At 57.8% G+C, this 26,950-nt stretch overlaps 1 protein-coding gene and 2 long non-coding RNA genes across 3 annotated transcripts in view; all 3 read left to right on the forward strand.

The window, feature by feature from the left end:
- Positions 1-224: 224 nt before the first annotated feature.
- Positions 225-26,950, forward strand: part of LPCAT1 (lysophosphatidylcholine acyltransferase 1) — a 66,347-nt gene continuing 39,621 nt past the window's right edge. Inside the window, exons 1-2 of the mRNA XM_032279149.1 lie at positions 225-469; positions 20,512-20,654. Coding sequence (XP_032135040.1) covers positions 335-469; positions 20,512-20,654 — 278 coding nt within the window. The 5' untranslated portion in view covers positions 225-334. The remainder of the gene's footprint in view (positions 470-20,511; positions 20,655-26,950) is intronic.
- On the forward strand, positions 671-8,994 carry LOC116552416. The gene is made up of 2 exons (XR_004269373.1): positions 671-3,713; positions 4,473-8,994. It is a non-coding gene; the product is annotated as an uncharacterized LOC116552416 (long non-coding RNA).
- LOC116552417 lies at positions 16,921-19,394 on the forward strand. The gene is made up of 2 exons (XR_004269374.1): positions 16,921-17,298; positions 17,363-19,394. It is a non-coding gene; the product is annotated as an uncharacterized LOC116552417 (long non-coding RNA).

The raw sequence follows: 26,950 nt of genomic DNA on the forward strand, positions 1-26,950 counted from the left end.
CTGTGTTCCGGCGGCAGCGGGAGGCGGCCTCAGCCCCAGCGACTCTGCGGCCCCCGGGATCTGCGTTCCCGGCCCTGCCCCGCCCCGCACCCCACAGACCCCAGAAGAGCTTCCAGGGTGCGGAGCTCGGGCTGGCGCCGCCCCTGCCGGGGGAGGCGGGGCTTTGGGACGCCCCGCCCCTTTCCCCGCCCCCGCCCGCCCCGCCCACGTCACCATCTGCGCCTGCGCGCCCGGCCCGCTCCAGCCGCCTGGCATCCTCGGCCCGCGCCCGCCAGCCCCGGCCCCGCTCCGCGCCACAGCAGCCCGGCTGCGCTCCACGCGGGACGGCGCGGCCATGAGGCTGCGGGGATGCGGCCCCCGGGCCGCCCCCGCCTCCAGCGCAGGGGCCGGCGACGCTCGGCTGCTGGCGCCCCCCGGGCGGAACCCCTTCGTGCACGAGCTGCGCCTCAGCGCCCTGCAGAAGGCCCAGGTGGGTGCCCCGGGCGCGCGGGCCCCGGAGCGGGCGCGGACGCCAGCGGTGCGGGGCCGGGAGGCGCGGCGGGGAGGGCCGGGGAGGGGGCCTCGGGCGGGGCGCGGCCCTGAGAGCGGCGGCGCCTCTTTCCCCGCGGCCCGCGTCCCCGGCGCCCGCACCCGATGCCTCGGACCCGGCGCCGGCTTCCCGCCCCCCGCCCGCACGTCCCGGCCCCTCAGCGCCGTCCTCTGGGTCCCCGCGTCCCGCCCCTCCCCCAGGACGCCGCACCCGGAACCGGGCCCACCCCCCTTTCTCTGCCTCCCGGACCCCGACCTCGGCCCCCGCGCTCGTCCCTGGTCCGGGCCCCACCCGCCCTGGCAGGCCCTGCGCGCCCCCCGGAGACTCCGGAGCGGCCACCCCTGGACGCGGCCCGCTGGCGGGAGGGGACCGCGGCGCTGGGTGAGCCTCGGGTGCGGGCCTGGGCTGGCGCGCAGGCGGCGTGGGGCCCCTGTAGGGTCCGCTGTGGGCACACGGGGCCCCTGCTCTCTGGCTGCACGTCGCATTCTGGGGTGCGTGCTTCGTTCCTGTTGTAAGGGATGCTTTGTCGGGTCTGGCCTGTGACCAGGATCAACTTTACTACGCAACCTGGGCTGCCACGTGGGAGGGAGCGGTTTGCTGAGATCCTGCAATGGGACAGTGGTGTCGGGGAGACCCGACGGCGCCGCGAGGAGGGGGCCTCTTGCTGCGGGAAACCTCCGGGGACGTGCTGGCCCAGCCTGGGTGTCCCCGCTACCTGGCTGCCAGCTGGGCTTGCGGTGGCCTCAGATCCACTGTCAAGAGGGCCTTTTGACTCCAGAACAATTCTTCCAAGCAACCACCGCTTCGGCTGCCTGTGGGGCTGTCCAGTTTCCAGGGAGCACACTTCCAATTGTGAGAATACGATTTCCGGGAAGACGGAGGTTTTTGAATGTGCAAAGTATGGGAAAGAACACTAAAGTGAAAAGTTCTTCAGGCTTTGAGGTTGTCACTTCCCCAGGACGCCTGCTTTTGCTCAAAGTCCCTTGATGGGGCTGGTCCTCATGGCGTGGAAGGGGACGGTGAGCAGGAGGGCCCAATGGTGCCGCCCTCCCGCGTGCGCACAGGGTGAGGTCGTCCCCAGCCTGGCTCCCAGGCCCTGGGCCCCGCCACCGTGTGTATCCGGAGCCGGCCCCTCTGCCTGCTGGCCCCTGTGCCCACTGCTCTGCCTGGGCCTCCGCCTGCCGCATGCCGTCCCCTGCCGAGCGCTGTGCTTCTCCAAGTAGGGCTTGGGATATGGCCGCTCATCCTGTGCCCCTCATCCATTCCTCCTCTTCAATCCTCACCCCACCCAGCCACCAGGTTCTCTCCCTGAGTCACTCTCAGCCCAGCAGGCTTTCTTCCTCCTGCGCTCTGCTCCTCAGAAGTCCCCGGGGGTGCCCCATGAACTCCCAACCCCTGCTGTGGTTTCCAGGGCTTTCACAGCCCCACTGCTGCCCCAGCTCTGTCTTGGCTGCCTCAGGAGTCCTCTCTCTTCCTGCCTTCCTGGTCCCTCCTGGCTCCCTGGGAGAAGCATCAAGCCCCTCCTCCCTGGAGGTCCCCAGAGGCCACTTCCGTATCCCTGTCATAGTTGCGGCCCCGGGTCAGCAGGAGCACAGGGGCGAGCTGTGTTTTGTCTAAAAGTGTGCGCCCACTGCCCTGGTGAGAAGCTGGGCAGAGACTCTCATGGTTTGGGTACAGATGTCAGGGCAGAGCCAGAAGTGCCCAACCCCTGGTCCTGCTTTCCTCCCCAAGTCCTCAGAGCAGCGAGCTGCTCCCAGTGGCTCTTGGGCAGGGGGTCACCGAGAGACTCCTGGTCCGGAGATTGGAGATTGAAGCTTCAAGCAGCTTTTCTCCCTTGGGCTGAAGCCAGGCAGAGATCCTGGCTTTAGGTGTCTCGGCCTCTCGGAGGGAGGGTGGCCTTGTATGCGCCTTGTTGCCGCTTCAGGGGCCCCATCTGTAGTTCGGCGTGTTTGTACATCCAGCTGCTTCTGCTGGTTGTTGCAGTGTGTGGCTCAAGGCTATAGTTTGTAAATGTTCTCAGAGCTCTCTGCAGAAACATTCTGCTTTTCACCAAGCATTGCTTTGCAAAGCTTTTACTTTTATGTGATATATTCTTATAAAGTTTCCACAGAGTGAAATAGCCTATCTTTCTTACCCAAAGAAGCTGGTCCAGTAGTGCCTGACACACTTGAGAACCATCAGAAACCCAGCTAAGTTCCCAGTTGAGATAAATCAGTGAGTACCTGCATTTACCTGTGAGCATTTGCCCCCTGGGAGGGGCTGCTGGGTGTCTTCGGATTAATGCCATGTGGGGACACCTCCTTCTCCAGCCAGCCCATCTGTCATTTAACTACAGATTTAGTGAGGAGCTTAAGTATGTCTTTGGACAGAAAACAGCACGTTAAGATCTGAAAAGAGGTACCAAAGCCGTCAGGGTCTGTAATACATGCAATGTTGTAATCCCCTGGCTAAAGCAAGGACATAGAGTTTAGGACGGTGAACAGTATGGCGCAGGGTCTTGGTGAATTCAGCTAAAGTTCTTCATAGTCACACATTAATGTGTTGTTTTGAAGTCATGAAGTGGTTTTCTGTCACCCAGGGTTTTCACGGAACTCCCCTTGGAATCTGTGGCTGTGAGCATTTCCCACCCTGGTTCTGATGCATTTGCCCCATTTCCAAAGTCTGTGCAGCTCAGAGCCAGAGTCGGCAAGAACTTACTTCCTGGAAAGCCTGATGCAGCTTGGAGCTGAGGCCTTGGACGGGCGTCGCTAGCTCAGAGCGGAGGAGGCTGCTGGGTGCCCGCTTGCCCACGCCGGCTAATCCACAGAAAGGATTAGGGTGAGGGTTGAGTTCAGGGACAGATTCTGCCCCTCCCTGCCTGGTGGCCCTGCATGGAATTTACCCAAAAGTGGGCCATCTTTTTCTCCACATTTTTATACAAATGCCTGAGTTACGGTTTGTTTTATAAAACTCAGGAGCAGGACTCTGCTCTCTCAGCCTCACTCCTAAGTCCTGTGTGGCCACTGTGGAGCAGGGAGTCCTGTGCCTGCCACCTCGCCGGGCTCCTCATGCAGATGGCCGCGTTTGCAGAGTGTTCCTGACCCTTGGTGCCCCCAGCACACATGCACAGGGATGGGCTTTCTCAGGCTTCTCTGAGCTACGCCGGCTGCCCACTGGATCCCTGGGTGCTGCCTGCCTGGATTCAGTAAGAATGGCTCTGCTCATGGCTCAGCCCCAGTGTTGTGCAGCGGGCGTGGAGGGGTGGGGTGGCCCAAGGAGATACCCTGTGGGAACACCAGGCAGTCACAGCCCATGGAGGAGACGCAGGAGAGTGCCTGTCCCTTGGGGAGGGTGGAGAAGGCCGGCCTCAGAGACCTTGGAGACAGCGCCAGGCCCTCAGCCCCCAGCCGCCTTCTGATGATCTGGGTGTGATGGTGCCAGCTGTTTTGGCCCAGTAGAGGCCCAGGGGTCATTTTCGCATGTCCTCGCCCCTGGTCACTGTCATCCTCTGTCCCAGGAAGAACAGGTAAGGACATAGAGGCCCAGGTGCTATGCCGTCTCCCAGGCAGGGAGGGCAGCGTGGGCTGGCTTAGCGTGGACGCCTGTCCTGAGCTCACGAGGAGCCCTGATCTTAGGGAACTGGCTTTATGCTCTAAGTCACCGAGAGCGCTCCAGGAACCCTTTCTAATTTTCTGAAAGGATGCGCTCATGAAACCTATTTGTGGTTAACTTTGAGAAGAGGGAAGGGGGATTCAAAATTGGGAAAGAGTTTACTTTTCATTTTGTATAGGCTTCTATCCTAAAACTTGGATTTCTAACACGAGTGTGTATATGAGAATATGTGTGTATACACGCATACACACACATACACATAATGGCATACACACACATATACATGCAGGTATACACGTACACACAAGCATCCCCACATATACAAGCGCACAAACATAGTTTTGTTTTACAGCTGACAGCAAAGCACCATCAGTTTCACGCAGAAATCTGTGATTGTGGCGTAAAGCTCGTCTTCAGCGGACACTGTCTTTGCACTCCTGTTTCACTGTGAGAAAGAGCCCTTCATCTTTATATCGTCAGCACTCATCTGGGCCAACTTTTACACTCTGCAGCTTCTGGCCTGTTTCAGGCCTCGAGTCTGGCGTGAGCCGTGGGAGCCGCTTTCTTCCCCTACACGTGCACCCTGCTCTGCGCACTTCCTACAGACACAGCTTCCTTCTTCCCACATCAGCCCGAGTGAGGTGGCACCTTCCCATTCCCAGGCAGTACTGACACCCAGGACTGCATCCCCTTGTCCCCTGTGTGGGGAGGCACTGCCAGGGGTGGGGGCTCCTGCCTGGGGACGGCAGCCTTTTCCAAACCTCAGTTTGACTCTTGAATTTCAAATGTCCCCCCTGTTGCTGTGTGAACGGTGTTCTTTAGAAAATGTCAAGCTGTGGTCACTACCTGCTTCCATTTCATTTAAATCATTTCTTCCTGAGAGTGGTACTCTCTGCAGTTGAATGATCTAATTCTCATATAGAAGTGTTAGGATTTGGTGCCTACAAAAATGGCCACTCAGGAGCCCTGCTGCAGGTGCCGGGCGCAGGACTCAACCACCACACCTGCTGGCTGTTTGGCCGATGGCCGGTGCCTCTTGTGCCCACATGGACGGAGTGCCCTCAAGTGCTATAAGGGCCCAGGCAGTGGAGAGCACGGCTCCCACTGCTCTTGTCTGAGAAGCACCCTGGGCTGTACTGCTTGGCTGTGCCTGGTTGGGAGTGTCCAAGCCAGACTTCCCCGAGGTCATCCATCTTGCTAAGCCATGTCCCTGTCCCTGACGCAGAGACTGCAGGCGGAGCCCTCCTGCCCTTCATCTTCCTGTTTCCAGGGCCCTCGTCCCCACGCGGCCCATGGCAAAAGTGCCACGGTTCCCACAATGTCCTGGGGCCTCGACTGCTCTCTCCCTGCCCTGTGGGCCTCCTGTGGGTGCTGGGGCATGCTTACCATTCCCGGTTCCTGTTTCTAGCATCTTTAGTATAAACCTTTAATCTAGCTGTGGATCATTTTGAACATGAGCCCAGGGGAAAAAAGCATGATGCTAGGCTTGTGTTTGGAAATTACGTGATTTTCCAATGTGATCAGTGTTTGTCCTTCTGAAGCCCAAGTCCGTTCGCAACCCTGGGTGATACTGTGTGCTGTGTTAACACCAGCGCGTCCCTGGCTGCTCAGCCGTGTTCTAGCAGTGTGAGCTTAGCTGTGTTGAAGGTGAGGTGCTGTTCTTGAACTTCCACACAGTCAGCCCTCGGCTGCCGTCAGTGTGGTCTCTGCTGTGCTGTGATTGGTGGCCCTCCAACCTCGTCCCCTGTCCCCTTGTCCCCTGTGTGGGGAGGCACTGCCGGGGTGGGAGCTGGTACCTGGAGACAGCAGCCTTTTCCAAACCTTGATTTTACTCTTAAATTTCACACTTCCTTCTTAGAGCCAGAGGAGTGAGTGATTTCCTCTTAAAAGTTATTTGCCACATACAAGCTTAAACATAGGAAAAGAAAGAAAACAATCCCTCTCCCAGTTCCCAATGTTTCAAAACTCTTGGGGTAGAACCAAGGCTGGGCCAAGATGCTGGAGGGCAGGGGTCCTGGAGCCGGGGAGGCCTGGTGTCCGAGCACAGACGCGACTTTGGCGCCCCGGGACAGTGGGGATGCCGCCGAGCTGGGCGGGCGAGGATCAGGGATGGAATGCCTGGGCCCTTTGTAGTGGAGTCTGTTTGCTGTCCGAGGCTACCCCTGGAGCGCTTAGATCCACCTTTCTGCAGCAGTGAGTCACTGCCCCTATCAGGGAAGGGTCATGCTCACCTCTGCGCCACGTGAATCATCACTGTGACATCGTCGTGGGTCCTGTGCGTCCATCAAGCTCAGCAAGTCCCAGTGATCTGGGTCATTTCTGCCTCCGCAACAACCGCCCCCAGGCAGTGACCTCCAGCCCTCGGCAGCCCTCCCCCTCCGTCCACAGCCGCACGTCAGGCTGGTCACCTCTGTCCCTCCATGTGCTCAGAGGAGTGGACATACCTGTGAGGGCCCACAGCCCCTGCCCACTCCTGTTCCACCCGCTGGCCAGCACCAGGGGTCAGCCTTGCCCCAGAGATATTACTGGTGGGCCAGGGGTCTCCCTACAGCTGGGGGGAGCAGGATGTACTGGGTGGAGGGTCTCCCATAGCTGGGGACAGGGCCAGGATGTGCTTGGTGGGCTCCCTGGAGATGGTGGCACAGACCCAGAATTGTGGGGACAGAGGCGCTCCTGCAGCTCGGGGGCATGGGGGGAGCCAGGATGTTCTGGGGGGCTTCCTGTATCTGCTGGTAGTGTGAGGCAGGGTATACAGGGGAGGCTGGGGGCTCCTGCTGCTTTTGAGGGGCTGGGCCAGGATGTTCTGGTGGGGGAGGGGGTCTCTATATCTACAGGTAGTATGGGGCAGGGTGTAGAGGGCAGTCTGGGAGCTCCTGCGGCTTTCGAGGGGCTGGGCCAGAATATGCTGGGGGACTCCCCATATCTTTGGGCAGTTCGGAGTAGGATGGGCTGGGCAGGCTGGGGGCACTTGCAGCAGGAGCCCCTGATACAGGCTGTGCTGGGGGCAGGGCTGCCACCGCAGGGGGCTTGGGAGGTGCTCTCCACCAGGGCCCCCCTGGCTTTCTGCAGATATTTTTTAAACAAGTGCAAGCAGTTGGAAATGTCACAGATCCTGACTTTCAGGATTCTTTTTACTCAGACCGTGCAGAAGATCAGGGAGATAGGCACCTCGAGAGGGTCTGTCTCAGGGCCTGCGCTGAGCAGGAAAGGTGCTGCCTTGGGGAAGGGTCCCCTGAGGGGAGCTGCGGTTCCCGAGGTGTGGGTGAGGGTCCTGTTGCAGCTGGAGGTGGAAGGTGGGTCCTGGCGGAGCGTGCAGGTAGGTCGTCTTGTTGGAGTGGAGCCCGCTTCTCCTGAGCCCCCCATGCATGCTGTGTCGCTGTCTGCAGTGCCTGCAGGGTTCCCAGCCCCTGAGGTCCGCAGACACCAACAAAGCGAAATGCTGCTGCAAGCCTTGGCCTGTCGGGGATGCGTTCCCAGCTCCGGAACTAAAGTGTGGAAAAGGTGCACCTTGGTCAGGGTGTGGCCTTTGCTTCACTTCACCACCTGTGGGCCCTGTCTGGACTCTGAGTCCCTCACTGCGGAGCAGACCCCCAGGGTCCTGGGACACAGCCTGGGGCTCAGGAATGAGCTGCTGCAGGAACAGTCTTAAGAAGCAGGCTGCCTCTCACTGCGCATGCTTGGTGTTGGCGTGGCTCTTCTCTAAAGCTGTGAGGCCCCGTCCCTGCCGATGGCCCCATGCTGCTGGGGCAGCAGGGCTGGCGTTTTGACCCTGTTTGTTGTTTTAGGCTGTCGCTCACTGGGCAGATGAGGCTGGGGCCTCCCTGTGCCTGGCCTGTGCTGAGCCGCGGCATCTCCTGTGCTGCCGCTCCCCTCAGCCTCAGGGACAAAGCACGGCCCTGCCGTCTCCGGCCTCTTCGCAGCAGCTGTGGTGTGGGCCCCGCCCGTGCGCTGCCCATCTGGCCACGTTCTCATTGGAGCTTCTCCACTGCCCCTGGGGCTCCGGGGCTCCATTTCCACACATGGGAGCTTGGTGCCTTGAAAGCTGCCTTCCGAGGAATGTAATCACCGGCGTCCTGCCCCACGGGTGACAGCCTGTGGAAATAGGTCAGCTGTAACCGAGTCGCTGCAGCCTCCAGAGAGGAACCTGCAGCCAGTTTCTGCTTTTGGAGCTTAGTCTGCTCCCACGGTGGAGTGCATACAGCCCAGGAACACACTTTCAGTGCTTTTGCTCCCTTCCCTCCTGTTTCTTCTCGTGAGCACCTGCCATGAGCAGGGCCCTGCCAGGAGCTGAGCCCGTGGGGTGACCAGCCAGCCATGGAAGGACCTCCCAGCCTGCAGCCTGGATTGCTCCGGAATCTCACGTCTAGAGTCTGGGGCTGCAGGATGGACATGGGAGACCTCATGTGGGGACCAGAGGGACAGAACTCTAGCTGGGAGCCCCAAAAACTTTAGGGAAGGGGGATTTGTGCAGAGCTTCGCAGGTGAGGAGGCATGAGGACTGTCTGGGAGACTGCGTGGGCAGGACCTGGAGGCTGCCTTGGGGAGCAGTGGGTTGGCCGTGGCCCCTGCCTGCCATCGGTCATCTTGAAGCAGGGACTGGGGCGTTGGCTGTGGTGCCCAGATAGCCACCCTGCGTGGGCCCTCTCTCCACGGGGCCTCTGCACTGTCTCCTTCAGAGTTCTCAGCTGAGCTCACACCCCCACCCCATGCCCTTTCCCCGCAGGCCCACACCTGGATGCCTGTATGTGCCATCTGAGCCAGGGGGTGCTGCGGTCTCCGTCGGTCTCTTTCCGCCTGCATCTGGACACCCTTTGTCCAGAGCGCCATCGCAGGTGCTCAGAACGTGTCTGCAGAAAGAGTAAACGTGTTTTCCTCCACACACCTTTGTACTCAGTGACTTACACACCCCAACTGTGTGTGGGCATCGTGCCCTGTGCGGGGTCGCAGGCGTGAGCCAGGGCTTTAGGGCGCCCCCAGTGCAGACAGCAGCAGCCCTGATGGGAGGAAGATCCAGGTGAATTCGTAGGCCGTAGCTAGCTCGGGGGGGCCCGAGGGAGCCAGCCTGCAGGGCACAGCCTCATTCCCAAGGTGACAAGGTGTCCAGGAATCTGCGTTTGTAGCACACGAGGTGAAGAGTCGAGATGTGGCCCTCCCTGGGCACTTCCGCAAGCTGTGTCTTCTCGGGTGCCTGCAGGGTGCTTCCCCAGAGGTTGGGGTACGATTCTGCAAGAGGCACAGACACTGGGTGCTGCCGGGATAGAGAGCGAGAGGGAGGCGCTCCTGTGGGGGTGCTCTTGGGCCGGGGCAGTGTGACCCCCTCGAGTGTCTGTGGGATGATGTTGCTGAGCTGCAGAGAGCGGTCTCTGCTCCAGAGACACTCGCACCCCGCCAAGCCCCCTGCCCTCCAGGTCACGCGCCAGCAGCCCGAGCGGTGTCAGTGTCACCCCAGGGTGCTGCCTGCGTGATGCCAGGGCATCCTGGTGACCTTGCCTGTGCCAGCGGTCCCAGGCCTTCCCTGTATCCTGGACTCACAGGGCAGCTGCTTGGGTGTTGGTGGGGGTTTCCCGGTCATAGGGTGTCATGTTGCAGGAATGCCCAAGAGCAGACTGGCTTTGATCCCGTTCAGAAGGGTGCAGCATCCCTGGAAGACGTCAGTGGATGGAAAATAGAGTGGTCTAGGGAAATCACTGAGCTGTGTGGGGCTGCGGGGCCGATTTGCAAATTCAGAGGGAATTGCTGAATACACTTACCTCGAAGGCGCCGGTGCTGAGGGTTCTGGTGAGGACTGCGGAGTAGCGATGACAGCAGCATGAGCTGGTGCGGCTGGTTGAGGGTTTGAAAGGAAAAATAGTTCAGTTTTAGAAAAGCTATGTTTAATTTTAGATGTGAGTGGGAGAGCAGAGAAGAAACAGCTTTATATATAGCCGTAAGCACGGGCTCTGGGGGAGCGGTTCCCGTCGGGAGGCACAGATCCTCCTTGGAGTCACACGGGGTGGGGGCGAGAAGCTCCGGAGTGTGACGTGGCTGAAATCTCAGGTCAAGGAAACAATGGGTGTTCACAGGCCAGGGAGAAAAACACAAAGAAACCCACTGCAAATTTGGCAAAAGCTTTATACACGTTCATGTAAATGAGCAAATTACACAACAGAAGTGGGAATACCCAGTAAAAATAAGTCGTTCCTCCTGATGAAAGTGTCCCTGCGGACGGCGGGCGCTCCTGGCAGCCCCTCCCACCTCCTGCAGGCCTCACCTGGGATCCGTGGTTCCTGAGGTGCCCTGGGCTCCGAAGGCTGCATGTGGCGCGAGCCTGCAGCGTGCTTCACGGTGCCAGTTTTCCGTATTCACGTCTGCTTTCAGTATTGTAACTCAGAATTAATTGTGGGCGTGATGGCTGATTCCGTATTTAAATGCAGCGTTTGATTTGGGCCAGAAGGCATGAATAAAGGTGTTTTGGTGATTGGGGGAGACGGGAAAGGAGGGCGTTTCCTGCCGCTGCCCTCCTTTGGTGGTGTCTGTGGGTGCTGGACGGAGTCGGTAAGTCCCGAAGCTCCCGCCAGTCTCCGATGCGGAGGGCGTGACTGCCGCCTCCGCTGGGATGCCTGAGAGAACTGCTGCGCTTTCAAAAGTCGTTCTTTCTCTAAAAGGAAAAAGCAAAATGAAATTAGATGTAACTTTTCCCTCCTGCCCATGTCGAGAGCGGTCCTAGGATCTGAAGCATTCCCAAGCGGCTCTGTGAGTCTGTGAAGTCTGTGTGGGGCCTCACACTGCCCAGGGCCCTCTGCTCATTCTGTTCTGGGGGATTGTGTCTCATCTAAATCAGGTGACAAATAGCTTGCTTTCCGTTAATTCATAAGCAACAAAAAGAGTGACCAAGATTGCTCCCTGGGTAGTGGGTCCAGCTCACCCCCTGCACCTTCTGCCTGTCACCACTTTAATCTGCTTCAGGAAGCCCGTGACCCTGTCCCCAGGGCCTCTCAGGGGAGTCTGGAGGTGACTGAGGCCAGACGCCCGGGGTGGCCTTTGAGGACGGCACGAGCTGGCCCCAGAAGCTGCCATTCCCTTCGCTTCCGGAGGAGCCCTGGCTTCCCCAGTGGGCCTGCACATCCAGCGCTCCAGCTGCCCTGCCAGATAGGGGCCCCTCTCCCCAGCAGAAGAGCCAGCCAGCCTTAGTGGCCCCAGAGGCAGAAGGCTAGGAGGCCACCTGAGGGAGTGGGTGCTGGGTCCATTTTGGAGGAGGCCCAACAGGAGTTGGGGAGAGAGAAAGTGGGCCATAGGAATGGCAGTACCCTGAGAAGGGAAGGCTGGAGCGGGGCTGCGTGGGGCTGGGTTTGGGACATCAGCTGGCAGGGTGGTAGGTCACCCGCCAGCCCTGCACACCTGCGGGGACTGAGTAGCATCTGAGGGTGTCAGTGTGGGGGTATTGGCCACCGTCCAAGGGCTTGAGAGTGCACAGAGTCGGGGGGTCCCAAGCTTGTGGATACCCCGACACCCACCCACCTCCCCCAGGGCAGCCCCTGCACGCCAGCCACCCTGCAGCCCTGGCTTGTGCACTGACCTGTGACCACCTGGGAAGGCTGCCCTGTTGTCCCCTCTGGCCTCACTTTCCCCACTGGTACAAGGCTTTCCACAGTGGGTGGGTGTTTTTGCTCTCTGGGGTTGCACCAGCCTCCTGGGGCACACGGCTACATCCCCTGGTGGGATTTTCTCTGCCTTCCCCTCTGAGAGTGAGGTCACCTTCTGGATGACATGGGGAAATGCGGCCTGGCCTTACCCATCTCTGCATCCCGCTCAGTGAATTCTGGAGTGCCATACGCACTCCATTCTGGGTGGGTTATTTGGGGCTGGCTGTTAGAGAGCTGTATTGTTCCTTACACCACTTCTTCGGGCCCCACTGGCCTTTCCTTCTATTTGGCAGTGTCCATGAGCAGCTCGCGCCGGCTGCTGCCCAGTGGTCTGGGTTTTTGGACTGGGGCGCAGGCTGGGGCCTCTGGGTGCGTCCCCTCAGCATCCGAGGGTGGCCACGGTGCCTCTGTGTCCCAGGCTGCAGTGTCCTCAGGGGTTGTGGGACCCACAGGTCAGGGCCCCTGCTAGTTCTGGAGGCTGTGGGCCTCAGTGCTGTTGGCTGGAGGCCGGCTTGGGGGGTGCTGGGCCTGGGAGCCCCTCACGGTGTTGTGAGCTCTCAACCCAGGCCCCACCTAGTGCATGACTTCACTCCCTCATCACGCACCTCTGCGTGTTCCCCTGGGACCGTGAGCCTCAAAAATGCTTGGGTTGCAATTGAACGTTGACCCGGTGGCACAAGGCACCAGCCCTGTGCTGCGTCTGACCTCAACTCACCCGCCTTGGGATCCATCCCCGGTGCCCTGTGTGGTCACCTCGCCTACACCTCAGGGTCCACCCCTGGGGCCCTTTGTGTCTCGGAGCTTCTCTCTTGACTGGCTAGAGATGCTTGTCACACAGGTGACTTCTGATTCACCTGCCCCCAGTGGCACCCTGGGTGGCATCCTGCCCTGCTGCCACTAGCAACAAAATCCGCAGCCTGGGGCCACCTTCCCGATTGCCCAGCCCATGTGCTCAACTCCTGGGACACCTGGCACCAGTCTCAGCGAGGACCTCTCTCCCCTCCAGCCCCCTTGAGGCGCCTTGCCCTGAGCGGAACAGGTCGTACCTGGGCTCTTGGTGGAAGAACCACTAGAGAGGTGCCCCAAGAGGTGTCTCCTGCTGAGCCCCGGCATCACCAGCATCCTCTGCCCACACCGTGCCCTGGACGGGTTGTGACGGGAGGCCAGTGCCCGCCCTCCATGCACCTGCTCTTCTCTTCCTGTTTTGAGCCAGTGGAGCTTCTCAAAGGAGGAGGGTGCAGAGCCTTCTCAGACACAGGAGCACCTCCTGGGGCTCACCAGAAGGGTGGGTGCTCCCAGGCAGCCCAGCCCAGTGCAGGTTCTTTTGGCAGCGAGGTGTTTCACCAGGATCTGTTTCACCTTCCCCAGAAGCCACCTCTCCCTGTTTCCACTGAGCACCTCCCTCCCTCCCTGGCTGTGCAGCACCTGGGCTCCCGGGTCATGCTACGGGATGAGGGCCATTGGCCCTGACCCCTCGCTGCCTCCGAGGAGCAGCCTGCAAGCCCCACCCCCATGCCTTCCCACCCTTCCTTTTCCTCCCAGTCTCTGGGTCTCTTTGCCTTTTGGTGTCCTCCAAGGATGGTGCGCAGGGATGGGGTGCTCTGTGAGCACAGTCTCTCTCTGTTTCCATGAATGAATCGGAGGCGTCTGAGAAGCAGAGACGGCCAGGATGAGGCCGTGGCAGCCTCTGGACAGCAGGCACCCGTGTGCGCTGCCGCACACCCTCACCGTGGGAGGAGCGGACATTCTTTTGTAGATCTGCAGATGCACTGTCACATATCCTGTGGAATCAGGAGAATTTTTTCTCCAGAATTAAAGCAGCAATGTTGGCTGCACCTTCAGGAGGAGCATTCCTGTGAGCTGCCTCCACCGTGCAGACCGTGGAGCTTGGGAGTGGCTGGCGCTCGGTATCTGCCCTCACGGCCTGTGTTGGGTGACACAACCCCGCACCCTCCAAGGCTCCAGGCCCACCTCTTTTGGGCAGCTTCCCCCACCCCCACCTTGTTGCGGGTGCACCAGAGCTCCTCTTGCTGGCTGGGGCACTGTAGCGTGGCATCTCTAGCGCTTGGGCTCAGAGGAGCCGCGACGTTGTCGGATGCTACAATGGTAGGCGTGCACATGGGAGGGACCACATGTTCTCTGGAGACCCTCGTGTCTCTGGGTTTAGCACTGAGCGTGAAACGCCGGGCGATGCCGGGGCCCGGAACTGCTGATGGCACTAGTGACCTTGGCAGAGATGAGGGAGGGGTTTGCCAGCTGCCTGACGTCAGGAAGCTGGGCCTGGGCATTGTGGCCACCGGTGCCTTCACTCAGACTAGTTCTAGAGAATTCCAGGCCAGCATTAGGTTGGGCCTGTTTACATTTAAAACAAGAATCATCACTTTTATACCGTCTGTTATGGGAAATTTCAAACATGTCAAATACCTTTCTTGGCTCAGGCTTCCGTCATAAAGTGCCCCAGACCTGGCTTAAACCACAGACATTGTTCTCTCACCATCCGGAGGCTGCAGTCCGAGACCTAGGTACGGCAGGACTGCTTCCTCCTGGGGCCTCTCCTGGGCTTACAGATGGCGTCTTCTCCCTGCGTCCTCACAGGGCCGCCCTCCGTGGGTGTCTGTCCTCATCTCTTCTTATAAGGACAGCAGGCAGGTTGGATCACGGCCTCCACGTGACCTCTGTCTACCTGAATCATCTCTTTAAAAAAGACCCATCTCCAAACAGTCACTTCTGGAGTTCTGGGGGTCAAGACGTCAACAGGAAGTGGGGAAGGGGATCAAAATTCAACCCAGAACACCAAAGCAGTCATAATACAGTGGGCCCCAGACCTGTCCCCAGCCCAGAGAAGGATGGTGTATGGCCAGGCCGGGTCACGTGAACTCCCACTGTGCCCACCCTGCTTGGCGTGGCTGCTGTCACTAAGGACCACAGACAGGGTGGGCCCTCAACAGCAGACACGGATTTCCCACCGTTCTGGAGGCTGAAGCCCCAGGTGCCGGCGGATCTGGTGTCTGCCAAGGACCTCCTCTGGGTTGATAGAGAGGGCACCTTCTTTGTCCCCACAAAGTGGAGCGTGAACGAGCTCTCTCGGGGCTCTGGTGCCCGTGGATTAAGAGGGTCCTCCAGCTCCTGCTTGTTTGCGACGATGGATTTGGGCTGTTTTGTGGAGTTTTGTGTGTTGTGGCGCTCTCTGCATTTTCTGATTGATTGAAGCTTCTTGTTGTCATCGGGGTTTTCTGGAAGCTGGGTGTTGCATCTAGACCCAGAGAGGGTGGGTTCCCACTGGGCTGCCGTGCTGCTCCTGCACCAGGCTTGGCATTGGCTGCTGCTGGACCTGTCCCCAAGTGTGTGAGAGCTGGGTAGGCCCGAGCCAGCCCTCAGGACATGAGCTCTGCCAGCTTCCCTGATGTGGGCTGCGCCATGGTGCTGGGAGCCCCCACACCCAGCCTCCGCCAGCTTCCCTGATATGGGCCGTGCCATGGTGCTGGGAGCCCCGACGCCCAGCCTCCACCAGCTTCCCTGATGTGGGCTACACCATGGTGCTGGGAGCCCCCACGCCGAGCCTCCGCCAGCTTCCCTGATATGGGCTGCGCCATGCTGTCCCAGCTTCATCTCTGCATTTCCCCCCCATGACCTGGAACAAGCCTGGCTGAGGAGCCCTGGGCCTTCTGCTGGGAGCTGGTATTTAGCGGCCACAGTCCATACCAAAGCTCTCTGTGCATGTGGGCAGCTCATTGCCTGGACATCCTGAGGATGCTGGGGACGCTTGGGGAAAGGTGCCAGGTTAGGACAGGAAGTTCAAGTCCAAGTTAAATTGGCCGCTCAGCACGTAACGTACTGTGTCTCTGTCAATGCTCATACATGCCCCTTCTTTTGTAAAGGGACAGTTTATTGTAGCCAACTTTCAAGTAGCTGAAGTAACTCAGCCTCAGACTTCAGACACAGTTCCTCAAAGGATCATGCTATACACCCTCACTTACGGCTCACACACAGTGACCACATTGCTTCCTCCAACTGGCGTTTCTCAGGGTGATCAGGCTCCTGTGGTGACAGCCGGTCTGGTCCACAGCCATCAGCAGCTTGTCTTGGGAGGGCCACAGTGCAGGTCTCGGCGTCCGCAGGCATCCACAGCATCATCATCCCCAGTTAGCTGCCACGTGGTGGCCCAACCTATGGTCACTGGAAGCATGGGCCGTGTTCTCCCTCCGGAGTCCCTCCCTCTCTCCCCATCCAGCCTCTGGCCACACTGCCCGGTGGCTGCTCCAGCTCCCCACAGCTGCCCTCCTTGTCCACGTGACAGTCTGCTTGTCCCTGTCCACGACTTGCAGTGATATCTTGGGCCACTCACTGCCCCTGCTGCCTTTGGTGAAGACACCAAGGGGGCTTCCATGTGAGCCTCTGAACCAGGGTGCCGGGCATCATTTGGGTGGGGAGAGGGTGCGGGGCCTCACTTGGGTGGGGAGAGGATGTGGGGCCTCACTTGGGTGGGGAGAGGGTGCGGGGCCTCGCTTGGGTGAGGATTATGCTATAAACCCTGCCCTCTCTGCCAGGCGTCCCTATGGCTTCCGGTCTGTACACGTGTGCTTTTTCTCTCTGGCCGCTGCCAAGCTGCCTCGGGGAGGAATGGCTGTGCCCAGTGCAGCCACTGGCGCCCTGAGTCTCCAGTGACGCTGCCTGGGAGACTGCATGGCCAGCCCCCTTCCTTGGAGGGCCTTGGTTCTGGGAGTTTCTGGTCTGGCCAGGATTTTCTAAGAACACTTTGCCTGCCCAGCACCTCCCTTTGCCACCCCTGCCAGCACGGAAGGGCTTGGCAGCCGCAGCCGCCCCAGCCAGCTTCTATCTGCATCTCTGCCACACTGGCCTCTCATGGCTCAGGGGCCACAGAGTCCATCCAAACCCATCTGCACCAGGGCTTGGGGGCATGAGGAGTGGAGGGAACCCAGTGGGTAGGCCTGAGGCTGGATGCAGGGGTGGGGCCTGTAGGGAAGACAGGTGGACAGAAGATGCTGGGAGCACAGAAGCTTCTGGAAGGAGCCACAGCAGGCTCCCCAGTCCTGTTCCCCTTGGTCAGGGCGCCCGGCTCCTGTGGGCAGGCCAAGCCTGGCAGAGAAAGAGCACACAGGCCTAGAGCTGGGTGAGGGAAAAGGCAGAGCCGTGGGGATGCCCGGGCTCTTCACCAGGAGCATTGCACCTCCTCCTGCCTGGGGCTCCTGGAGGCCCCCTCCAAGCAGTTTTCATAGCACTGCCGGAGGCCTTGGGAGCTCCTCACTGGCCGTGTTCCATCTCCACCCTCCACTCATCAGCCCTGGTTGCTGATGGTCAGCGATTGCAACTGTGGCTCACAGGCCCCTCTCGCAGCTGCCACTGAGCTCAGAAGCACCGGCTGCATTCCCCCACTGCACCACAAGCAGGCGCATGGATGTGTGGGTGGAGGGTCACACGGTCTCGCAGCCTTCCGGGACCCCACAGGAGCAGGCGAACTGACGGGTGGGGAGGGTCACGTGGTCAGGCACAGTAGATAACGTGTTCACGCAGTCTTCCCTGTGCACGAAGGAGCAGGTGCACAGACGTGTGGGCCGAGGTTCAGGGGGTCACGCAGTCTTCCCCATGATCACAGGAGCAGGCGCAGGGATGTGTGGGGCAAAGGTCATGTGGTCGTGCAGTCTTCCCCGACGCACACAGGAGCCGGCACAGGGATTCACATGGTCCTGCAATGCATCCCCCTCTGGGTGGCCCAGTGAACCCCATTTGCTAAGGAACCATCAGCTTGACCATCGGATGCAGGCAGGGCCTGGCCACCCAGGTCTCATTTGTGCCGGTGTTGTTTGGGGATGGAATGGCCTGGCAGTTGGTGCTGGTTCAGGAATGCCATGGGTTACTGTGATTTTATTCCACTGTCTGTGGTGGAAGCAGTGTTGGTAGTGGGATTGGCTGCCACGCTGGCAGTGGAGGGAAGCAGGCTGTGGGCAGAGAGCACTATGGTCACGGGGTCGGAGTAGGGAACTTCTGAGACGTTCTCTTAGTGCTGGTTACCACCGCTTCATGGTGTGTGCCAGGAAGCCAACAGGTTCTAAGAACAATTTATGGGAATAAGAAATAAACTTGCGCAGTAACTTCGTTTCTGTGCGCGTCGGGAAGAGACGGCCAGCTGTTGGCTTTAACAGCAGAGCCAGGCTCGTGTGCTCTGCAGCGGCCTCTCCGGAGCGGCATCTTCCCAGCCTGCGGCCCTGGAGCCATGCCTAGGTGGGCTGAAGGCCAAGGCTGCATCCTCCTCCCCTGCAACAAAATATGAAACAGCAACAAAAGATGGGAAAGGACGCGATAGTTAAAACTAAATTTTACAGATAAAGGAAAGCTGCCCGTAGACTCGTGGATTAAATTGAGTGGTCCTCAAGGGAAGCTGTGTTCTAAATGTGAGTATCAGGAAATAAGGTATTTCTGAAAATAACATGCAGGCTTTTCCGTCAAGAAGTTAAAAAGAACATTTGACTAAATTCAAAGCAGAAGAAAGAGGAACTCGTAAGAGCCGAAATTAGTATGATTTGATCACAACAGAGAGAATGAACAAATCTAAAGTGGTTCTGTAAACAGATTAATGAAATAGAAAAGTATCTGGTGATGTCAGCTTAGAAGTTTTGGTAGGCAGACACAGATAACATTAGAAATGAAACCAGAGAGCAGGCTTGGTGTAAATCCGCAGGAGAGTGTGGTGGGCAGCGTTACTCCGTTATCTGAAAGGCAGCTGGGAGAGGTTGGTAGCAGGAGGGGAAAATACGCCGAAACCTTCCAGGAGCGATTTCCTCATTGACAACAACAGTGAGATTAACCCAAGAAAAAGGAGAGACCCTGCACAGTGGGGCTGGGTGCAGTGAAGCCACAAGCAGGAGCTGCCCGTGGGCACGGCCGCGCACTGGTTTCATAAGGTGACCACACGAGGAAGCCGCCGGGAGGAAGTGACAGGCGCGTCTTACTTAACAGCTGGTGGCGACAGTCCTGAGCACCTGTTAGCCAGCAAACCCAGCAATCCCTTTCAAGAAACAGCCCTAACTGGGAGCCGCATAGCACTGAAGGCAGCTCTCGCCATCAGAGACCTTGGTTGTAAGGCAAAGTGAGGAACAGCACGCGGTTCTCCCATAGAGGTGGGAAAGACCTCTGATAAGGCTCAGCACCCCCCAGTCATGATTTAAAGCAAAACAAAACTTGTGAAGGACGAGGCCAGGGAAGGTTTCCCAGCAGCAAAGGGCGTTTGCTGAGTGCCAGTAGCACGATGCTGAACAGTGACACTTGTCACCAGTGGCGGGATAACAGGTTTGTGGTTGCTGGGCACAGTGAGCGTGATGCTGAGGCGGGGCCCAGCCGGGGTGAGGAGCAGCCCCTGGAGCAGAGGAAGGAGAGTGACATCAGAGATCGTCATCTCTCGCAAAGCAAACCTCGTTTAGATCTGCGCCCGACAGGCTGGCGTGACCACTGGACTCTGACGGGGTGGAGACACAGATGGCGTGGGCCGTGACAGTGAAATGCACACTGCACATCCAAGACAGCGTGAGAAAACGCAAACCAGCCAGGAGCAGCTTCTACGTTGAGTATGTGTGGAAATGATATTTCAGATATATTGGCCAAAATGAACTGTATATTAAATCATCATTACCTTTCAATGTGGCCCCTCGAAAATTTAAAATGACGCATGTGGCCGGCATTAAGTTTCTCTTGGGCTCTGCTGGTCTCAGTTGAGAACCCAGAAGAATCTAGGGACAAACCCAGGAAACAGTGGGAGCGGTCATGACAGGTGTCAGAAATTAGGGATGGCTGCCGCGAGGGGAGCCCGCTGCCCTCTGTGTCTCCTCAGTCTTCTCTGTCTTCTGTGCACAAAACCTGCCCCACAGGACTGGTGCTTCCCCTCACCCAACGTCCCCGGCCCCTCTGCACGGAGGCCTCCCGCCTCCCAGAGAGACCTCCATCCTCAGACCCTGGGCTGCCTGGGATCCTGTAGCCTCAGCCTGCCCTGGCTTGGGGCCTTCCTGAGCCCCCATACTGTCCTAGGCCACTGCCCTCCTGCCAGTCCACTCACCTACACTGGGTCTTCCACGGGCTGGAAAGCCACACCTTAATTCTGCCGTCTTTGTGGTCCGAGGGCCAACCTTGCAAGCTCCAGGCCAGCTACCTCCCCATGTCACCAACACTGCCTAGGCCGGCGTACACACTATAACGTCCACCTAAACGATTTCAGGGGAAACTGCTGAGTGAGGCCTGGGGGGTGGGGAGTGCATCCTGGGGGACAGAGCTGCCTGGGGGCATGTACCATGGGTCAGAGGGGCCCTTGAATTTGTAGGAGGGAGCTCCACTGTGTGGTTCCCAAGGCACTTGCATGGCGGCTCCTGTAAGGAGGCAGGAAGCTGGTAGTGGGCATGGAGGGTGTCAGCCAGCCTCGGTCAGGGCTGGTCAGCACCAGCACCAGTCAGCTTTGCTGACTGGGTCAGCCTTGCTCAGTGCCAGTCAGCCTGGGTCAGCCTTGCTCAGTGCCACTCTGCCTGGGTCAGCCTTGCTCAGTGCCAGTCAGCCTGGGCCAGCCTTGCTCAGTGCCAGTCAGCCTGGGTCAGCCTTGCTCAGTGCCACTCTGCCTGGGTCAGCGCTGGTCAGCTGTGTGCCAGCTGCAGCCCCTCCCCAGCTCTCCACTCCACAGGGCGCGCTGTCCCCCTGGGCTGGCCTCCGCCGGGTGGGGAGCTGGCTGGCGTCCCGCGTGAATTCTCCAGATAACACCCCCTCTGTCTGCAGGTGGCCCTCATGACGCTGACGCTCTTCCCGGTCCGGCTCCTGGTTGCCGCCGCCATGATGCTGCTGGCCTGGCCCCTAGCACTTGTTGCATCCCTGGGCTCTGCGGAGAAGGAACCCGAGCAGCCCCTGGCCCTGTGGAGGAAGTAAGTTGCACCCGTGCTGTGCTCTGCTCATGGGGGTCATCGGCCAAACAGCGGGAAGCTGTTCTCACAGTGGGGCTGTGTCTGTCCGCCCTAGCCCATCCGTCCCTCCCTTCTGAGCCCAGCGTCCACCAGGGCTGCTCGCTCCCAGCAGGGATCCTGCCGCCTCCCTGCTGCCTCCCTCTCTGCGCCTCCGCCACGGTCCTGCTCTAAGCCTTCCTTTTCCAGGGCTCTGCAGGCCACGTGGCCACTGTTTTATGTCCTTGAGCTTAGGCATCCCTCTACACCGGGGTCTTCTCTGCTCCAGAACCTGCCGGGGCTCCCTGTGGCTGATGGAAGTCAGGCTTCCAGGCACCCTCTCCTGGCTTTGAGACTGCCAGCCCCCTCACCCCTCCCGCCTCAGACCCTCAGCTCTGGTCCAGCCCATGGTGGCCTCCCCCAGACCCTCAGGCTGTGAGCGGACGGCCTCTTGGGCTGCACCAATGGGCACCACAGTGGCACAAGCCTCCTGCCTAGGGAGGTCCCCACCTAGTGACCATCATGCAGAGGCAGCTGGACCTGGCATGGGTGCCGTGGGCCTGGGAGGGGCTATCTTCTAGGTGGAAGAGAAGCAGCAGTGAGGGGAACGGCTGCTTGTGGGGCAGGTGGCCGCCGGGGCAGCTCCTGCCAACTGGTCTGATTAAAAGTGGACTAAGTGGGAACAGGTGTCCTCATCATAAAGGTCCAGCAACTTGACATCAAAATCCCCACTTCCGGCCAGTCTTAGAAAAGCAGAAGCTCCGGCCAGCGGGCCTGCTCCCCAGGGCCAGCAACTGGCTAGAGCCAGGCGCAGCCCTGCCTTTGGACGGGAGGCGCGGGTCCTCCGCTGCCCTCCAGGGCTGCATGTCAGCAGACATTGGCCTGGCCGGCTGCCCGCTGGCACCACCCCTGCAGGGCCATGTCTTTCCCTTGCTTTGTGGACCTAAACTCTTCCTGGCTTTTAAGCCGGGACTATAGACAAAGCGCATCTACGTGATGAGGAATACATCCAAACCAAAGATCCCAAACAGACCACAAAAATTAGACTTTATCACCATATTTTCCTGTTTCATTTAAGTTCCTAAAGCTGTGCTTTCGCTCAAAGTATCTGCCATTAGCAAATGAAAACGTTGAGATATCATATTTTCAGTGTCTTAAAAGTCGTCATGCTCTGACCACCCTTCCCTGTGTTGCTAACACCTCTCGCCATCTGAAAGGGCTCCCTCAATCTTTCACTCACAAACAGGAATATTAGCAGTGAATGGAGGCTGCTGTGCCTGCCTGTAAGTACAGTTTTACTGCAGTATGGGCACACCCGCTCACCTGAGTGATGTTCGGGGCAGCATTCCTGGGGAGCCAGGCCCAGTGGTCGGGACAGAGGCCGTGTGGCCGAGAGTCTGATGCATTCACGGCGTGGCCCCTGACAGGTGTAGTGGGCGTGCCCAGGCCCCTGCTTTCTCTGGAAGCTGTCTGATCTGTAGGCTGTACGTACAAGAAAGTTTTCACCACTAAGAAGCTTGCAGGAGCCAGCATCTGCTGGATACCCAGGGCCACACTCAGACACGCAGTTAGGTGCAGGAAAGACGGCCCCTTAGGGTCCTGGGTTTGCCGTGCTGTTGTGTGCAGACATGGCACAGTCGTAGTTGAGGGGCAGCCTGGATGTTGGGGGCCCCTCACTCTGGGCCCTGCTGAGTGGGTGGACGTCAAGTGGCTTGCTGGGTGGTGGCAACCCAGGGCAGCCTGGGTTATTTAGGGGCAGTGGGATCATCACTGGCTTTGGTTCTTCATTTTGCCTTTCTACATTTTTAAAATTCTTTTTGAAGAACACGCTTTATCTTGAGGGTTGTTTTTCAAATGTTTGAACCATGAAACAGGAATTGGGTATCCAATATAGAACCAAGCAAAATAAATCAAGGCCAAGTCAGAGTCGGGCTTTCAGTTTTGCTGAGTTGAGAAGCCACAGCCAGAGAGCGGAGGTTCTAGTGTCGGCAGGCTGCAGTGACCTGGTGGATGTGGTGCTGTGGCCCGCAGTGGCTTCGTGGCTTTCCTGGCACCCTTTCCCTTCACTCCCCGTGTCCTTGTTGGGCCGAGCTCCCTGCCTCCTCTGTTCTATCTTGGGAGATGGGAGCCCCGCGCACGCGCAGGCTCTGACTTTCAAAATAGATGGCTTGGGGCAATTTTCCATTTCCCAGTGCTAACCCTGGTGACTTTTCTTGTCTATGAATAATTTGCTTGGCTTCATCACGTGATAAATGGACCATGGCGGACTCTCATTCCAGCAGCCCTCCTTCAGAGATGCTTTCATGTGTACGTCTCATGCACACACCGAGTGTCCCATGACAGTGACACGTTGGAATTTTTGTCACCTCCACTTCATGAGACCTGCGGGCCTCTGGGTCTGTGGAGACTCACCGTGTATCATTCTGTGTATGTGTGCAGAGAGAGTGTGTGAGAGAGAGTGTACGTGTGTGTGTACATATGCACGTGTGAGTGTGCATGCATGTGTGTATGTGCATGCTCGAGAGTAGGCACATGTGCATGTGTGTGGTTTGTGTGTGTGTGTGTGTGAGCAGCTGGCACAAGAATGCATGTGTATGAGAATACGTATGTGTGTGTGCTGTGTACATGTGTGTATTGCATGTATGTACATGCGGGCAGGTGCATGTGGATGTGTGTGGATGTGTGTATCGTGTGCATGTATGTGTACATGTGTGGCAGCATGTGTGTACATGTGTATGAGTGTTGTGTCTATGTGTACATGTGTATTTGTATATGTGTGCCAGTGTGCACGTGTATAGGTGTCTACATATGTATGTGTGTACATGTGTATGAGAATATATGTGTGTACATATGTTTGTGTGTGTGCATATATGTGTATGAGTTTGACAGCAATGTATGTATGCATGTGAGTGTGTGCACATTTTTGTGCAGGTGAGTGTGTGGACCTGTGCAAGAGTCTGCATGGATGCTTGTGGGTACATGTGTATGAGAGTGTGTGCATGTATGTGTGCATGTGTGTATGAGTGTGTCTATATGACTGGTGTGTGAATGTGCACATGTGTGAAGGTGAGTGTGAGTGCATGTGTGAATGTATGAGGACGATGTATGCATGTAATGTGGCTGTGTATGTGTGAAATGCACATGTGTGTGCAGGTGAATGTGTGCATGTATGTGTGTCTGCATGAGACCGATGTCTGTGTGCATGTGAATGTGTGCACGTGTGTACAGGTGAATGTGTGCATGTGTGTATAAGTGAGAGTGATACCTGTATTCATGTGAATGTGTGCATGTGTGTGCAGGTGAATGTGTGCATGTATGTATGTCTGCATGAGAAAAATGTGTGCGTGTGAATGTGTGCACGTGTGTACAGGTGAATGTGTGCATGTGTGTATAAGTATGAGAGTGATACCTGTATTCATGTGAATGTGTACATGTGTGTGCAGGTGAATGTGTGTGTGTGTAAGAGACTGATGTCTGTGCGTGTTAATGTGTGCATGTGTGTGCAGGTGAATGTGTATATATTTGTGAGTGTGTCTATAAGTGATGTCTGTGTGTCTGAATGTGCACATGTGTGTGCAGGGGAGTGTGTGCATGTGTGTATGAGTGTATGAATGATGTCTGTGCCTGTGAATGTGCACGTCTGTGCAGGTGTGTACATGTGTGTATGAATGAGATTATGTGTGTGAATGCACATGTGTGGAGGTGTGTGTGCATGTATGAGAGTGATGTCTGTGTGAATGCACATGTGTGTGCAGGTGAGTGTATGAGTGATGTCTGTGTGTGAATGTGCACGTGTGCAGGTGAATGTGTGTGCATGTGCATGAGTGTATGAGAGTGGTGTCTGTATGTGTGTGAATGTTCACATGTATGTGCAGATGAATGTGCATGTGTGTATGAGTGAGAGTGATGTCTGTGTGAATGCACACGTGTGTGCAGTTGAGTGTGTGTGCATGTGTGTATGAATGTATGAGAGTGATGTCTGTGTGTGTGAATGCGCACGTTTACAGGTGAGTGTGTGTGCATGTGTATGAGTATGAGAGTGGTGTGTGTATGTGTGTGAATGTTCACATGTATGTGCAGATGAATGTGTGTGCATGTGTATATGAATGTATGAGAGTGATGTCTGCGTGTGAATGCGCACGTTTGCAGTTGAGTCTGTGTGCACGTATCAGTGTATGAGGGCAATGTCTGTGCATGTGAATGTGTGCAGGTGAGTGTGTATGCATGTATGTATGAGAGCGATGTCTATGTGTACGAATGCGCATGTGTGTGCAGGTGAACGTGTGTGCCGGTGCGTAAGTCTGCACGCATGCTTGCCGGTACTCGAGCTGCACGTGCTGCACGGCATTGGACCCCACCCCTGGAGCCCTGGTGTCTCCTTCAGCAGCCCTGATGAAAGCCCCCTTGGTGCGCAGTCCTGGGCTTGGCTCGGTGCTTGAAGGAAACAGAAGAGAGAACAAACCCTGAATTCTGAATTCCCCAAGGGGAACTCCAGTCACAAAAGCCCCGTAGTTAGGGACGCAAGGGATCAGGAAAAAGCTGGATTTGAAATAACGGATTCAGAGTGTACAGCTGAATAATAATTACGCAGTCAGTGGGGGACTTGTCTCACGTTCTGCGCTGCTCTGCAGTTTCCAGTGGATTGATGTTGAATTAGAGCGTTTTTGCTGAATGTAAGTTAGTGTCATTCAAACCTTCCTAAAATAAAAATGCTAGGTTTTCAGTGAAAGAATGACACAGTTTTGCAAAAGGCACTATTTTAAGTTACTTTCAAACACAGTGTTGTAAAAACTGTAGCGCCGTTTTGCAAAACCCAACCAACTGGCCCTGAATCCTTGACCATGGGCCAAGTCCTGATCTGGGCCAGGCCCTCCAGGGGCTGTCCCTGGGTCAACTGGCGGTTCCGATGGCGGGTACCCTTTCCTGGACGCTGTGTGTGTGTGGGAACTTCCGTTCCCAGGTTTGGGAATTCCATCCTCATGACTCTAGGTTTTCTGTGCACATTGGCCTGGATGTTGGAGCTTGAACCTGAACATCAAACCACTTTCTCTGGTCTCCTGGAAGCCAGCAGCTCCTGCCACCTGCGTCTCATCCTGGGGCCGCCCCTCCGCGCCTGCAGTCCAACACAGCTCTACCACCAGCCGCCCAGGGGCTGTCCCTGACGCTGCTAGGGAGGTCCACATGGAGCTGCAGAGTTGCCTCCTTGAGACCCCCCAGGTGTGGCCCCAGGGCCCCTTCCCTGCCCTCCCCACCCCCTCACACTGTAGCCCGCACTCAGGCATCCGTCCTCCCCAGGGCTGGCTCCGCTCCACCTCCTGCCTCGACTCACAGCAGAACCTTTGGAACCTGCAGGGCTGTGGCCTGCGAATGCCCTTCACACTCAGATGTGCAGCCTCCCCCGCCCACCCCCGCACACCAGCTGTCTTTAGGGGTGAAGGCCTCAGGAGCCCTCCTTTCCTGCCTGCTTGTTCCAGGAGACTTCCTCCCCCTCATTTTCCAGGCTTTCCTGTGAGTTGCTTGTCCCCAGCGACAGTCTTGGTTTCTGAGAGGGTTTTGTTCTCTGATGCTCCTCAGCACACCCTGTTCTTCCTGACTCTCTTGGCGAGCCTGGTGGATGTTTTGCGCCCCTCTTCTGATGCCCACCCTGTCTGTCTCTTGGAGTCAGGGCTCCACTTCTCTGCCATGCGGCCGCTCTGCTCACACGTCTCAGGATTCATGGGTGTCGTCCATGCAAGGACGATGGGATGGAGTGGATTTCCCAGGGGTGCTGAGGAGATCCCTGCTCCAGTGTGTGCAGATAGATCCATCCCCCATTCACATTCCACTGGGAACAGGCTGCCCAGGCACCTGAGCACCTCAGGCTTTCCCTGCCTCTGCCTTGGGGTGAGCAGGTGCTGGGTCCCCCACCCCATAGCAAGCAGAACTCTTCTCTGAGACCACAATCTGTACCAGCAGCCTGGGTTTTCCCACATAGATAGTTTGGGTGTAAAATTTCTCCAAGGTCTTTAGAGAAGAGCTGAGGCTGCTTTTTCCCTGCCCCCACACCCAGTACATTTCCCCTGAACACTGTCTGACCCTGCAGCTCTGTCTGGGGGCTGGAGGGAGTGTTCCTCCAAGGAGGCCCCGGATTTGATCCTTTTTCTCTGCTCTCCTCTCTCCTGCCTCTGAGCCTGCCCGGGACCAGCTCCTGTGCCTGCCAAAGCCTCACCCGCAGCCTCCTCCACAGCTTCAACAGCCTCGCCTCTCCCTCCCCCACAGCCTCCTCCCCGGCCTCGCCTCTC

Source organism: Sapajus apella, unplaced genomic scaffold (assembly GCF_009761245.1).
Source record: "Sapajus apella isolate SASKATOON/1434 unplaced genomic scaffold, GSC_monkey_1.0 scaffold11, whole genome shotgun sequence".
NCBI classification, from domain to species: domain Eukaryota; kingdom Metazoa; phylum Chordata; class Mammalia; order Primates; family Cebidae; genus Sapajus; species Sapajus apella.